Below are 16,539 nucleotides of genomic sequence, written 5' to 3' on the forward strand. Positions count from 1 at the left end.
ACGGCCGACAACTGGTCTTCCAGTGTCAGCCGTGAATCCAGGAGGACCCCCAGATTGCGTACCCTCTCCGAGGGAGCCAAAATTTCGCCCCCTATAGTCAGCGATGGAGTCAGCTGACTATGCCGAGGCGCCGGCAGCCACAGCCACTCGGTCTTGGAAGGGTTGAGCCTGAGTCTGTTCCTCCCCATCCAGACCCATAGCATCGGTTCATACATAGGCAAAGCCAAAATCTGAATTCCCATCCCCTGAGCCCATAGTATCAAAGCACAATTCCCTCCTCTAATTAATAGTTATAAATCACATTCTCCAATTAGTTTGAAGTGCAGGCTTTCCCTCCAGTTCGTCAACCCGCCATTTCTTATCATCTCTTATTTCAAAAAACCTTGGTTCTCACACTAGTTACAATATTGTTATGTCTAACTAAACTCCCATGCACATTCATCCTTCTCCCCCCACCCAGTACCATCTAATTCTAATTCTAAGAGTAAAACATAAGAAGGAAAATGGCTGCATCTCCATATGTTGTCAAAGCAAGAACATCCGATGTTAGCAGCGTTGACACATATATCTAAGGCTGATTATCAGCAGACAGCCGTAACATGCAAAGATGAAGTCAGGAAAGCAAAAGCTCAGAATGAACAAAGACTTGCAACAAAACTCAAAGATAATACAAACGTTTCTTTCAACATATTAATAACAAGAAAAAAGTCAAGGAAACTAGGTCCACTAAAGAGAGAAGATGACAAGGAAGTAACAAGCCATAGGGAGAAAGCAGAGCTGCTTAACTCATTGTTTGCATCAGTCTTCACACAAAAAGAAATTTTAGCCCAGCATACAAAAAAAAACTACTGTAAAAGACAAACTAGAAAGAAAAATTAAAATAAGCAAGAAAATGGTAAGAGAAGACCTATCTGACCTGACAAATATAAATCACTGAGACCTGACAGATTATATCCCAGAGTTCTGAAGAAGCTGGCAAAGATAATCAAAAAGAGATCTGCCAACAACTAGAAGCAAACAAAGTTATGACTTGTAGCCAGCATGGGTTTGTTAATAACAAATCATGCCAAACCAATCTTATTTCATTCTTTAATAAAGTGACTAAATTAGTAGACCAGCGAAATGATGTGGAAATCATGGGCACTCCATGACTGAAGGTTTTTAAGAAGAGACTGGGCAGTTACTTATCTGAAATGGTATAGGTTCTCCTGTTTGAGCAGGGGGCTGGACTAGAAGACCTCCAAGGTTCTATTCTATTCTATTCTATTCTATTCTATTCTATATGCAAGTTTACTCAGGTAACTGGAGGTTTAAACCAGAAATGAATCTGTCAGTTTCTTGATCTGTTGACAATTAATGTTTTGTGCAGCAGCAGCCACAGCCTCCCAGACACTGTACATAGAGGTGCACTGTTTTCCTTCACTATAAATCTCCCATTTAAGAAGGGCCCACAAGTTCTCAATAGGATTTAGGTCAGGTGAGGAAGGGGGCCATGTCATTATTCTTTCATCTTTAAGGCCTTTACTGGCTAGCCATGCAATGGAGTAGTTCGATGCATGCAATGGAGCATTGTCCTGCATAAAAATCATGGTCTTCTTGAAAGATGCAGATATTGTTCCTGTACCACTACTTAAAGAAAGTGACTTCTAAAAAGTGGCAGTAGGTTTGGGAGTTGATTTTGAGTCCACCTTCAATCCAAAAGGGTCCAACTAGCTCATGTTTAATAATACCAGCCCATACCAGTATCCCACCTCCACCTTGCTGGTGTCTGAGTTGAAGTGAAACTCTGTACCCATTACTGATCCAGCCATCTGGCCCATCAAGAGTTACTCTCATCTCATCAGTCCATAAAACCTTTGAAAAATCTGTCTTCAGATAGTTCTTGGCCCAGTCTTGCTGTTTCAACTTATGTGTCTTGTTCAGTGATGGTCAGGTTTCAGCCTTCCTTATCTTGGCCATTTCTCTAAGCACTGAAAACCTTGTACCTCTGGACACTCCAGGTAGTTTGCAGTTCTGGAATATAACAGCCCTGGATTAAGAGGAGATGGTTGCAGGCATTCTAGACAGGACCTGAGGGCCCACCCCTACCATTCAAGGTTTTAAGTGTTCCCAAGCAGCCCCCCACCCCACCGTTCTTCCAGCGACAATCTCAGGTGTTACATTTCCACCCCCTTTTCCTCACGGCCGGCGGAAGGGAGACTTCAGAGAGGAGTAGATGAAAACTGATGGCCATATTGTTATGGTCAGTCCTCTTGGTGAAATCCACATTCAGTCCCTTTGAAGTTTTAATGATGGAAGTGAGAGCCATAAAACCCCTTTGCTCATTCCCCTTCTCCTTCATAGTATGACAGAATCCAGAGAGGGCAGAAATGGGGTTTTCCATAGTCGATAACTAGAGATGAAATATAATTGGATTCTGACATCCTGCCCCCTTAAAAATAAGAGAGATCCACCTGAAAAGAAAACAAAACAGGTATAAAAATTAGTCTGGCTTGTTAGGATACTCTGTGTGAAACTTCTTTAATAGCTTCGGGGCTCTGACATGACACTTATGGACCCACTCGTTTTGTGAGGCAGGGAGGTATTTCCATGCTACTAGGTACTGAGTTGCTCCATATCTCCTAGAATCTAGGATTTCCTTTATCTCGAAGTGTTGTTCGCCCTCCACAATGATTGGAGGGTGGGGGATTTTTTACCATAACGATGACTGATGCTCTCTTTTCAGCAAGCTGCAATGAAAAATTGGGTGTATTTGCCTGAGATTTTTTGGTAATTCTAATTCTACTGTTACTGGGTTTATGATTCTTTTAATTGGAAAAGGCCCTATATATTTTGGTTCAAGTTTTTTACAGGGTTGTAGGGACTTTAGGTATTTTGTAGATAAGTACACCATTTCTCCTATAATGAATGGTGTAGGCTCAACCCTTTTTTATTGGCTTGTGCTTTGTATGCCTGCCTAGCTTCATCTAGTATTTTTCTAACTATTGGCCAGGTGATTTGTAATTGTTCCATCCATTCTTTCAGTGATGGGATCGCCGGTTCATTTGGGGTTAGTTCTGGCATGGGGTTGAAACTTTGACCGGTAGCTATTTGAAAAGGAGTGTAACCTGTGCTAGAGTGGACTGCATTATTGTAGGCAACTTCTGCAAAAGGGAGTAGGTCCATCCAATCAGACTGCTGTTAATTAATAAAACATCTTAAATATTGCTCAAGTACTGAGTGACAACATTCTGTTTGTCCATCACCTTGTGGATGATGGCTAGATGTAAGTCCTTGAGTGGTCCCTAAGAGGGATACAAATTCCTTCCAAAATGCAGACGTAAATTGCACTCCCCTATCAGATATGATGTGTTGGGGTGCCCCATGCAATCTGTAAATATGCTGGATGAAAAGTTTCGCTAAGGCTTTTGCGGTGGGAATCTTTTGGCAAGGGATAAAGTGCACCTGTTTGGAAAACAAGTCCGTGACCGTCCAGACAACAGTATTCCCATTGCTTTCTGGTAATTCCACTATAAAATCCATGGCTATTTCCCTCCAGGGGGCTGAGAGATTTGCCACTGTTTGTAACAGTCTGGGCGATTTCCCTTGCAACCTCTTTGCAGTTGCACACTTTGGGCAGCTGGCCACGTAACTTTCTATGTCCTTTTTCATGGATGGCCACCAAAAATGCCGTTTAATTAAGTGTAATGTTTTTACAAATCCAAAATGCCCTGCTGATTTTGTGTCGTGGCAAAGCTGCATGAATGTGGCTCTTTGGGTTGTTGGTATATATACCTTTTCCCCCATCCAAGGCAGCCCGTCTTTCATTGTGCACACGTGTTTATTTTTCTGGAACCATTCATCTGATTCCAAACTTCTCTGGAATTCAGTTCCGGTTTGGCTGCCCAGTTGTGGTTTTAATTTAGCTTGGGCTCTGGTGGTTACTTCCAGTTGTGAATCTACCATCATTGGTTTAGAGTCGGTGGCTCGCGTGCTGTTATATTGGGGCATGCGAGAGAGTGCATCTGCCAGGAAGTTCTTTCCCCCGGCAAATGCTTGAGCGTAAAGTGGAATTGGTGAAAATGCTGGGACCAGCAGGCTTACTTGGGGTTGAGCTTCCTGGGTGTTTTCAGGGCTTCCAAATTTTTGTGGTCTGTCCACACCTGGAAAGGGATTTTGTTGCCTTCAAGGAACTGGTGCCACGTGAGTAATGACCAACGTATCCTGTATGCCTCTTTCTCCCACACGGGCCAGCGCTGTTCCATTTCCGTGAGTTTCTTGGATGTATACGCACAGGGTTGCAATACCCCTTCATTGTTTTCTTGTAATAGTACAGCCCCCACTGCCACATCACTTGTATCCGTCTTTATTACGAAGGGCTTATCCATGTCTGGGTGCCTCAGTACTGGTTCGGCAGAAAAAAGTCTCTTTAATCTCTCAAATGCTGCTTGGCACTCCATTGTCCATGTTAGTGGCTGGCTAGGTTTTACTGAGGATGCTCCCTTCGTTTTTAGTAAATTCGTGAGGGGCAGGGCTATCTTGGCAAATGAGGGGATGAATTGGCAGTAAAAGTTTGCGAAGCCCAGAAAACTTTGTAGTTGCTTTCTTGTGCGGGGTGGTGCCCATTCTAATACTGCCCTGACCTTCTCTGGGTCCATTTCAATGCTCTGTGGGGATATGCGATAACCTAGGTAGTCTATCCTTTCCTGGTGGAATTCGCATTTCAAGAGTTTGGCATATAGGTGGGTGGCTCGCAGTTTCTTTAAAACCACTCTGATTAGGTTGACATGTTCCTCTTTTGATTTGGTGAAGATATGAATGTCGTCTAAGTAAACCAGGACCCCCTTAAATAGGTGCTTCCTTAGAACGTCATTGATTAATTGCATAAATACTGCGGGGGCAGTATTTACTAGTTTAGTAAAAAAATTCCCTTTCGAGAGGTGTGACGTGTCCTTCATGAGAGGCTGGGGGTATAGGTTGCTTTCACTGATTGTATTCAGGGACCTATAATCCACGCATAAGCATAAAGAGCCATCCTTCTTCTCTCTAAAGAGGACTGGGGCGGCCACTTTAGGCTTGGCTGGCTCAATGAACCCCCTTTCTAGGTTTTTCTTTATGAATCTTTCCATTTCCTCCTTCTCCTTTGGGCTCATAGAGTATAATCTGGGCTTCGGGAGTTTTGCCCCAGGCTTGAATTCAATGGCACAGTCCATGGGTCAGTGGGGGGGGGGAGCTCATCCACCCTCTCCTCACTCAAAACTTCAGCAAGATCTCTGTATTCCTCTGGTATTTCTGGTTGTACCTTTTCCTCTCCCATGGCAGCTTTTTCCATTCTTAATTTTGGTAGCTCCCCTTGGGATTTTAAGTCCATAAGATCCCCTTTCGGGAAATTGATTTCTGCTGTCCTCCAATTCACCCAGGGGTTCCATTTTTTTAACCATTGCATCCCTAGGATCATCGGGCATTCCATGCCTGGGGTCACTACAAACGTTATGTCTTCCTCATGTTTGCCCAGGGAGAGGTGTATTGGTAAAGTGGCTAGGGTAGCTGGCACCCCCCCCCCTGCTATGGACCCATATAACTGGCCAAATGAGATTGGTTGTTCCACTCTTCTCAATGGAATGCCCAGATTCCCCACTAGCGTTGGGCTAATAAGGCAGCAGGGGCAGCCAGAGTCTATTAAGGCTTTCACCTTCACAGCTTCGGGCATGGGGGGAATTAATATAGTCACTGTCTTGAGGATGGGTGCGATGGGTCCACTTACCAGGGGTTCACCCTCCGAGCTGTCGTCTGAGGCGTCCACCGGCCCTGCGGTGTAGGCTGGAGTTCTTTCCCCCTGATGAGCAGAGGTGGGGGATTCCACAGCCTCCATCATTCTCATGGCAGGTTCTTTTGGCTTGGCTGGAGACTTTCCAGATTTGCTGGCCGGTGATCTGTCTGGGTTGTGCTGGGGGGCTTTTGAGCGGCATTCTACAGCCCAATGCCCCTCTCTTCCACACTTGAAACACCCCATTTGCTCTTGGCCATAGCCAATGGTTTCACTGGTTCACGTGTCAACTCAGGTGGTGAGCTGCTCCATTGTTTTCCTCGGCGGTGCCTCTTCAGTATGTCGATCTCTGCTTCCTCTGCCAGGACGTACCATTCGTCAAGTTGGTGTGGGTCCCCTTGGGGCAGGCAAGCGTCATATAAGTCATAATTTAGTTCATCTTTGAAATGGCTAAGGAGGATGTCTTCTGGCCAGTTCAATTTGCTGGCAATGGCCCGGAATTCTTGTGTATATTCGGCTACCGGGTGTTTGCCTTGCCTCATCGTTTTTATCCTTTCACAGGCTTTGCGATCAGCCAGGGGGTCCTCAAATCGCCTTCTCAGAGGGGACATGAAACGGTTGAAATCGTTGTGCTTTGGGGCATTGGAGTCGTGCAAGTTCACCATGCAATCTGCAGCCGGCCCGTCCAGGGCAGATTGCACAATCCGGATACGGGCTTTGTTGCTGGAGATGTGCCGCCCATATTCCTCCATGTAGCTGACGACTTGGGTTAGGAAAAACCCCAAGCGTGTCGGCTCCCCCTTGAATCTCATTTCCAGCGGCGGGAGTCTTTGAATGGATCGGTGCCTTCCTTGTCGGTGGTAGTGTCTTCAATCCAGATCGCCATCTGCGGGTTGGCGGGGACTGGGGACTACTGGATCAGCAGACGTCCCCAGGGCTGCAGGTTCCACTTCCCCCTCGGTGTCTCTCACGTTGCGGCTCCAGGAGCTGGGGTGGCCGTAGGGCTCAGAATTCTCCTCTCCTAGGGAGCTAAGAGTTCTCTTCATCAGGTTGATAGCTTTCTCTAGGATCCAGCCTGAGTACGGTGCCCAGCTCCCTTCCTCTTCACTTGCATGCAGGGATTTCCCCATCTCCTGCTTCCATTCTGGTTGGTTGGCCCCCCCGTCTCAGGGTCACCTTTCTTGATTTTTTTCCCACTCGCCTTTCTTTCCAACGCCCATTGACCACCAAGGTTTGTGGTCCCGTGTCTCCACCACCTCTTCTCCTGAGGAATCTGACCTCTCAGATCCCGACATCTGGCAGGGTTTCAGTCATGGCAGCGGCTCCCTTTCCAGGGAGTTTTCTCCCTTCCCTGCTCCGTCGTCTGACATGGTAATTTTTGCAAAGTCCCCCGGCAAGGTTCTCCCTTCCAGGTGGACTAATTCTGCAGGTCCTGTCTAATGTAAGGACCCACCCCACTTTGCATCTTAAGAAGACAGAACTCTTGGAATATTTCTTAAGAGGAGATGGTTGCAGGCGTTCTAGACAGAACCTGAGGGCCCACCCCACTGTTCTTCCAGCGACAATCCCAGGCGTTACATTTCCACCCCCTTTTCCTCACGGCCGACGGAAGGGAGACTTCAGAGAGGAGTAGATGAAAGCGGATGGCCATATTGTTATGGTCAGTCCTCTTGGTGAGATCCACATTCAGTCCCTTTGAAGTTTTAATGAAGGAAGTGAGAGCCATGAAACCCCTTTGCTCATCCCCCTTCCCCTTCCTAGTATGACAGAATCCAGAGAGGGCAGAAATGGGGTTTTCCATAGTCGATAACTAGAGATGAAATATAATTGGATTCTGACAGGCAGTTAATGTGTGCTTTTTTTCTTGCGACCTGTTGACTATTTTCAACAAAACATTTGATGGTTGTATGTTCACGCCTCAATATCTTAGCAATTTCAAGAGTGCTGCATCCCTCTGAAAGACGTTTTACAATTTTTGACTTTTCAGAGTTAGTTAAATCTCTTTTTTGGCCTAAAGATATTTTTTTAATACAAGTTTTATTAATTTTTCAAATGTTTACATCCAAGTACTTAAGAAGCAGTGTGGTGATAGAGTAGTCAATAGTCCAATTACAAAATCATTCATGTATATCTCAGATTACATCAATAAAGGTTCCCCTATTTCCCACAAATATTATATTCATATTAATAGATTTCTAGCTAAAGCTCAATCAATCAATACATTTGTGAATAACATTTTGGTTATACATATCCAAATCCTGTTTTTAGATTTTATTTAATTCCAATTAGCATATTCCAATTTAGCCTTTTATAACCAATGTTTAAGCTTCGGATAACCTTAATTTCCCTCATTTCATTATAAGATAATTAACGTAACTTAAATACACATATTATTCCAGAATTTACCTTCTTATTTTATTGACAGATATATTCTGTTTCTCATCCTAGTAACTCTTCATTTAGTAACAAAATATCATTCATTGTCACAAATCTATTTCCATATAACAATTAAAGTTATAATCTAACAGTTTTAATTCCCATTATAAATCTAAATCCTAAATATTAAAGCAATCATTGTCTCTAAAAAGCTGCTTAACCCATTAGGTGGATTTCTAAATCCCATTTTTAAATCTAACTCTGGCTTTCTTTTTGTGCCAGGCAGGTTTCCATGCCAGTGCCTTTAATACCTCGGATGTGTCTCCCTTTATTCCCACACCTGTTGTTTGAATCAAGGGAGAACATCCAGTTATCAGTCTTTCAAAAGAAATGCCCTCTTTGTAGTTATTAGATTGTTGCCCTAATAGCTCAGATCTCCATGTTTGGTTTGAAATGTTTATTATTGGTTCAGTCTTCTTGCAGTTTCGTCTGAGTAAAATAAAAGGTCATATCCAGTGTTGTAATTGTTGTTTGGTTATCTAAATTGTCTAAGTTCTCAATGTAGCATATTTGTTGATCAATTCCTGTTGCTTTTGGAGTTACAGGTACTATAATTAAAGTCAGTGTTTGAATATCAAAGTTCTCAGTAGATTGTACATGTTGTATAAAATCCTCTTTGATGTTAAATTGTTCCTCTTCTGTTATTATTTGGCTTGTAGGTTGATCAGTTTGAGTCTGGGGTTCAATCTGTAGTTTTGTGAAAATGTCCTTGGCTTTCACTCCTAAGTTCATTAGCTCAGTAGCTTCAAGGATTTTTTTCAAGGATAAGTTTATAATTAAGTTGTGGATAGGGTTCCTCCATTTCCATGGTGATTAGAAATGGTCCTTTAGTGAAGGCTATGTTTAGTGAGAGTCAGCCATTGTCCACCTCCACACTTTGTAAAAATAATTGTCACCACCCAGCTGTTTCCACTTCTTATCTTTTTTGATAATATGAAGGGCAAATCAAGGGAGTCAACAGGCACAATTGAAAAAAAATTTCAGTTGCTATGCCAGGTTTTGCCACAAGATGTCCCCAGCAGACCACAAAATCTTTTCCCACATGCCAAATAGCTTTTTATTCAGTTAAAAACCAGAAAAAACAAATATTTTCCAAAGTTAATAGTTAAAGAAGATGTTAAGTCTCTATAATAGGAAGTTTTGGGACCCCAAGGTATCCGCAAAGCAAAAATCCAGTTATTTAGTTTTTAAGGTTAGTTGTTCTTTTCTTTTGTTTCCAAAATTTAAATTCCCAAGTATGCAAACGCTGCTGTATTGAGAGCGGGAAAGAAAGTTTCAAAGAGCTTTCACAGGAAGGAGGTTAGGGAAAGAGAAAGATAAAGAAGAGTCTCACCCAAATCCTCCACGGTGCTTCATTGTGCTTAGTTGTTATTTTGGCTTTTGGCTGGTGCTACTTGATGATCGGCCATGTTAATGGCCGATCTTTTCTTTGTCGATCCTGAGGAACTGCCTCGGATCAAAAGGAAGGGCTGCTGCCCTTCCGCGATCTAGTGAGGGTCCTCCCCAACGGTGGTCACCCCTCCAGGATGACTTTTGACCCTTTCCAGAGTCTTCTGACGAAGGGAAACCGAACGGCGGAGAGTGGACTCTCCCCGCACGTTCAAAGGCGTTGCGATCCAGAACCAGAAGCCCAAAGATACTTTTTCATGAGGCAACTGGACTTTCTTGTTTTTCTTTGAAGACATTTTTAATAATAATAATAATAATAATAATAATAATAATAATAATAATAATAATAATAATAATAATAATAATAATAATAATAATAATAATAATAATAATAATAATAATAATAAAGTTGGAAGGGACCCTGAAGGTCCTCGAGTCCAATCCCCTGCTCAGGCAGGAAACCCTACACCATTTTGGACAAATGGTTGTCCAGTCTCTTCTTAAAAACTTCCAGTGTTGGAGCATTCACCGCTTCTGGAGGCAGGTTGTTCCACTGGTTAATTGTTCTAACTGTCAGGAAGTTTCTCCTTAGTTCTAGGTTGCTTCTCTCCTTGATTAGTTTCCATCCGTTGCTTCTTGTCCTGAAGCTTCTTCAGCTCCGAGAGCTGAGAAAGCTGAAGAAGCTTCTTGGATGAGAAGCGAAACATCTTCAAAGAAAACAAGAAAGTCCAGTTGCCTCATGAAAAAGCATCCTTGGGATAACTATGACCTGGATGACTGAGAATCTCCATAGACTATTTTTTGGCTCATTTTGCCTGAGGAAAAGAAGCTGCCTAATAATTATGCATACCTTGATATAGGCTGTTGATCTCCTTAGGTCATACTCTCCCTCATTACACAAATATACATCACCTGATTTCTTATATCCACTAAGCATTCACGTTTATACAGCTTGGAGGTGGAAAATATGCATGAAAATGATGATATGGTCAAAATACTCATTTGCCTAATAATTGTGCACACAGTGTAGTTATTTTTTTCTTGAATTATCTAGTCAGATTTATTTGATGTACAAAGTTTCTTTGCTAAAGCACAATAACTGGCAAGTTTTGAAGAAAAAGTAATTTTATTTATTTGTTTAGAAAAAAAATTGGATGCCCATTTTAAACAGCTCTGGATAGCTTACAAGCAATACACAATAGAAAAACAATATGATAAAATTCCTATAACCAAATAAAAGATATAACTAAAATAATTGTAATACAATAGCTAAGGCACCACATAACTAGCTCATAACATTAGAACACACATTCAGCTTGTCTACATCTTTAGTTCTGGATGAGATTGTGCTACCCCAGAGAGATCTGGTATGCAATCTGCAATCAATCACTCACTCACCTGTCTGTCATCTCACGTATGGACTACTGCAATTCATTCTAAATGGGTCTACCCTTTAAAAGAATCCAGAACTTCAGCTGGCTGGTAGTTTGCTTCCAAATCCAATTCAACATGTTGGTCATCACCTTTAAAGCCATCATGGTATACGTCCAGCCTACTGGAGAAATCAGCTCAAACCAATGGGATTACCCCCTCCCCCCCATGTGTCGGCAGAAGGGGCATGCTACAAAATTCCTTGACAGCCAAGGAATTTCAGCTGAAGAAGAACCTTAACTACCATGGCTCCCACCCTTTGGAACATCTTCCCCCAAGATCAGATTCAATCCCATTCTTTTGACCTTCCAAAAGGTCTTGATGACATGGTTATACCAACTAGCCTGCAATCCTAATGGATGTGTGACACTTTGGAGGTGGCTAATGGAATAGAGAACACCACACTTCCTGTGTTCACTTTGCTCTCTCTATCTTCATCCTTCTTAGTTTTATTTTAATTGAATCTTTAAATTAAAGATCTTTATTTATTGGGGTTTTTTATTCTGCATTGATTCAGTGCCTATGAACCACCTAGAGTCACTTTGGGCAAGATTAGTGGCATAGTAGTTTGATAAACAAACTAACTAACTAAACATCCATGGCTTTAACTTTATAACAAAGTACTTCTTTAACAGTGTTTTTTCACTAGATTGTTTACAGAATTAAAAAAATAAGGCAATCTATTCTAGAAGCAGTCACAAGCCGTTTTCTGTCAGTGATTCAACAGAATAATCTATTGAACAGAACTTGCTATTTGAAAACGTTCTGTGAAAGACATGTGGCCCACATGGTAGCCATAGGCCACATGCTGCCACTGCTGATACTAGAAGTCGGTCATATCTCTCATAAGCTTTAAAGGTGTCTGTAGTCTGGCCTTTAAAGAGTACAGAGTATAGTATTATAAAGTGTATAGTACTCATATAATACAACAACAACAATAAAATCAGCCAAATGTGGAAGAAAAATAACCAACAAAAGACAATCAAAGATATAGGATCTGCCACTACCATTTTCACAATATATGTCAATGCTTATGGATGAGACTTGGAGCATGGTAATGTGGCCCAGTTTTTTGGAAGGCCAAACATAATTCTTGATCATTCCTACAGAATATTTCAAATTATAGCATAAATGCAGATGTTATTTAAATTGGCTTAGCAATTTTGTTATTGTTCTTTTGTCTTTTTTAACTGATAAATAAAACATTTTTGTCAAAGTTAATTCAACCCTTGTTTATGTTCACAAATCTACTTGAAGTGGATTAATCGATTTCAACAAATTAGTTCCATTAGTTTGAGTGAATCCAATCTTAGGTAAAAAGGCTGGATCCAAATTATAACAACTTACTTTTGGCTGGGCATGGAAATTGTGCATTTTTTCGATTATGACTGAAGAGAGGATGGCTGTCCGTACAGCTGCAAGATAATTTTTGTTTTTGACGTAGACTATGGAATGAAGAAAGCTTTATATTGCAAAAGAATATAAAAGCATAAGATTTTCCAGATTAATCAGATTGAAAAAAAAATCTACTTAATTCAACATTTGGGGCCTGACCATGTACAATAGCTCATGAAGCATCTAAAATTATATGAAGATTATGATCAGTTATTGCTTGTCTTTAGTTTCTATCTTTCAAAAATACTGCATACATGGGAGATGTAACAAACTCAGAATTACATCCAAGAAAATATCACTGAATGAATACACAGATACCTCCTGTTGAAAGTCTATATTACCAGATATTTAAGTTGATTCCTGCATATGGTTCAGTCTCATGCCTAATTTCTATTGTAGACTGAAATCAGAACATATATGATTAAACTACTCAATTAACTGATTTTTCAGTTGGATTTTTTTTTCCTTTAACAATTATCTTACCACCTTAGCAATATATTATTTAAATGAAATATTTACTTCTTTTCTTTTTTGTAATATCTGATAAAAGGTAAGGGCTTTGCTATACTGTGAAGATTCAAGATTTAAAGAAATTACTTTCCCAAAGTATACTTAGATATTCAGATTCCTCTGCTTAAAGTACATCACAAATTGTTTTAGAGATTATTACTAATGTTTCTCTACAATAACTAGGTATCAAGTAGAATCACTAGATATCTTAGTAACTTTCAGTACCATCACCAACAGTACATTTTTGAATTATCTGAAATACTATAGAATAGGTTCTGATTCTTAGTCAATCTCTCAAATAGCCATGCCTGCAGACTACATTCCAACACTGAGTATCTACATCTGGAGTCCTCAAACTGATCATCACATCAACCCCTTCATGAAGTTTCAGATTGTTCATCTTCCCCAAACACTGTATGCAAATACTTTAATAAATATGACTTTAATAGTACAGTGAATAATAACAAAACAACAATAATGGATAGGTGCATTGAATCTTAGAGGTCAATACTGACCACTTCAAGGAAGTCTGATCTTCATAGAGATGCTGGAGGAGTGTATCTGTAAACTTTGCATTAGAATGCAATTAATATATTAATAATATTGAAATCTATTTTTCTGGTACCATTCATCATGAAATGGCTATGTTTTTTTAATGGCTATCTACATACAATAATGGATTGATTGATAAGTAACACATTGACGCTAAATATAAACAAGACAAGGATATTTGTGATTAGCTGTTCAAATCCTGGAAATGTGATCTAGCTATAAATACAGTAAGTGGCTCAGGGGTTAAGATGCTGGGCTTGTTGGCTGGAAAATCGGCAGTTCAGGTTCAAGATCTGAGTACCACGTGATGGGGTAAGCTCTCATCCTTGCCCCAGTTCCATCTATAATGTGACTAGATGAATAAGTAACACCTTGGTGATAAAGTAACAGTGCTCCATAATGTCATGCTGGCCACATGACCATGGAAATGTCTTCGGATAGCATTGGCTCAATGACCTTGAAACAGAGATGAGCACTGCTCCCTATATTCAGCAACAACTAGCGAAATAAAATCTGCAAGGACTCTATAGGTACAGTATGGATTTAAAGTCCTCTAAACGTAACATATACTTATGTAATCATTTTCTATTTTAACTTCTATTTGTTGCATATCACAGTGGCTGGTTTCACACATATTACTAAGACGTTAAGTCAAAATAATTCATACTATTTATTGTTTGTTAATAAGTGTTTATGGATTTAATTCTCTTTTCATTGGTTGTCAGAGATGAAGCTTGAGGCAGAGGTAGTTTGCATTCTAGCGTATTGAAAACTTCACAAGGTACATTGGTATCACTCTTTATCTCAAAGTTTCATTTCAAAATCTTAAGAGACCTTTCAATCTCTTCTGTACATTTTTCATATAAAATTATTCCTACCATGGATATCTTTATATAAGATGTTCCATTTAATTTGTTTAAAACAACCAGCATCTATACATACCCACTAAATAATTATATTGATGTAGATTCTTGAATGAGTCCACGTTTCAGCACATTGAATTGAACAAAGCAGCTATTGCAATATTCTTTTCAAAACTGATTTAGAAAACTGAATATATAATAATGGAGTTGGAAGGTACATTGAAGGTCTTCTAATCCAAACCTCTACTCAAGCAAGAGGCCATATATCATTCTGGACAGATGGCTGTCCAACCTCTTATTAAAAACCTCTAGCAACTTTTGGAGACAAGCCATTCCGCTGATTAATTGTTTTGTTCTAGATTGGATCTCTCCTTGATAGGTTGTTACTTCTTTTTTTTAGTTACTTTAGAGAATAGGTTGAGACCCTCTTCTGTTATAGTCCCTCAGATGTAGTTGGTGTACATTTAAATTGCTGTTTGCACTAGGAGGGATAACCATAGTGTGTAAGGAGAAAAACATTAGTCAGAAAATTAAATTACCAAATTGAGATTTGGGTAGTGCACCTATTTGACAAACTAAGGTGAATGCAGATTTTTAAAATCATTTTGTTCAGTGTGCTATCCTAAGAGTTTAGAAAAATAAAACTCTCACTTAAGATGCTTTTTAGTTGTCATTCCAAAAAGCTTTCTTTAGAAAAACAATGATAATAAGACCAATCTGGTAGACTTGTGGTGAAATAATATGTTTTTATTTAAAAGGAAAGAAGGAGACAAAAGGGTGTGTTCACCTATGTACAATTAAAAGAAAAAAATAATTTATATAAGAAAAGCCAGGATTTTGAATTTGCTTCAAGTGAATTTGAAATTGCACTGTGTGCTAATGATGAAACAAGAAGAGATTTTCTGAAAACCAAAACAGTTAATCAATGGAATAGCTTGCCTCCTGGAGTAATTAGTAATAATTAGTAATAATAAAATTACTATCAGAAAATGTATCATTGGTATTCAATGCCCCCCAAATTGTTAAAGATGTATAATGGAATTTCAAATATATTCTGGTAATGCAACTGTAAAGACTACTTTTAATTATCTATAATGGACTGCATCAAAACAAAGAAATATTGGGATGAGATTTTTATCTTAATTCAGAAATATCTTAAAATAAATATAAAACAAAAACAAGAAGTTTTCCTTTTAGTTTGATGAAAAGCTTGAAAGAAAATTCAGAACATTATTACTATATAAGTTGACAGTGGTGAGAATCTTATATGCAACTAAGATAGAAGGCTACATTAATTCTCACACTAGGAGAAGGGATGGCAAAGGGTGTCGAGTTGTAGCTGTAACATTTTTTATAGTCTATTGCACTGTAAAAAGTAAAAAGTCCTTTCTTTATCTTTCTCAATTTTTATTTTATCTTATAAATGTTAATAAAAATGCAATAAAAATTATCTTACTGTGTTCTCAGAATCATTATTTACTAAATTGTGATGAAAATGCAACTTCACTGAACATTCTCAGTCTTTTTTTATGAAATCATATAGCATATTTGAGACAGGAAAGAATATTTCATCATATATATTTAACAGCACATCAGTTTTAAAATAAACTGGAAATAAAGCATACCTCTCTAAAACTTGTGTGTCAGTATCTAGGCTGACATTGCTACAGCTTGCTTCATTAGAATCTTGTATTGAATAAACACCTGTTGAAGGTTTTTTGTTTCCATCCATAGTTTGATTTAATTAATACTTGACTCTGAAATAAATTAGCATTTAAAAGAAAAATAAACATGAATTGCAACGTTAAAACATAATAAACTAAATACAGCATGTTTTTTATACGGAGAAACATCCCAATCCATAGGATATAAAAGTCAATCATGTGCATTATTAAAAACAAAGCTGTTCATTAAAGTAAGTCAAATATGAGTTACGTAGAATTTAAATTTTGCAATATCTTCTTTTCTACAATAGAATATATCATACTTAATCTGCTTAGAAATTCATTTGTTCTAATGTAGGAGTCTTTCTGGATTTTGTACTAAGATTTCAGTTAATGCAACGTGTATACATATTTAACAGAATCATAAAGTATTTAAAAATGGACTGTTATGCAGTCGATCTCTAATATTTTTAAATAAAGTCTTGTAAATGAATTGTTGAGTCAAACAAATTACACTAAAAAGATTGTTATAATTTTAGTCATCCTGCTTCCT

General features: G+C 39.2%; 1 protein-coding gene across 1 annotated transcript in view; it reads right to left on the minus strand.

Moving 5' to 3' along the window:
- Positions 1-16,054, minus strand: part of SUN3 (Sad1 and UNC84 domain containing 3) — a 77,599-nt gene extending 61,545 nt beyond the window's left edge. The window contains exons 1-2 of the mRNA XM_029286880.1: positions 15,948-16,054; positions 12,350-12,447 (exon numbers count right to left, since the gene is read on the minus strand). Coding sequence (XP_029142713.1) covers positions 12,350-12,447; positions 15,948-16,054 — 205 coding nt within the window. The remainder of the gene's footprint in view (positions 1-12,349; positions 12,448-15,947) is intronic.
- Between the last annotated feature and the right edge of the window lie 485 nt (positions 16,055-16,539).

This window comes from Protobothrops mucrosquamatus, unplaced genomic scaffold, assembly GCF_001527695.2.
Source record: "Protobothrops mucrosquamatus isolate PMUCROS unplaced genomic scaffold, P.Mucros_1.0 scaffold_231, whole genome shotgun sequence".
Taxonomy (NCBI): domain Eukaryota; kingdom Metazoa; phylum Chordata; class Lepidosauria; order Squamata; family Viperidae; genus Protobothrops; species Protobothrops mucrosquamatus.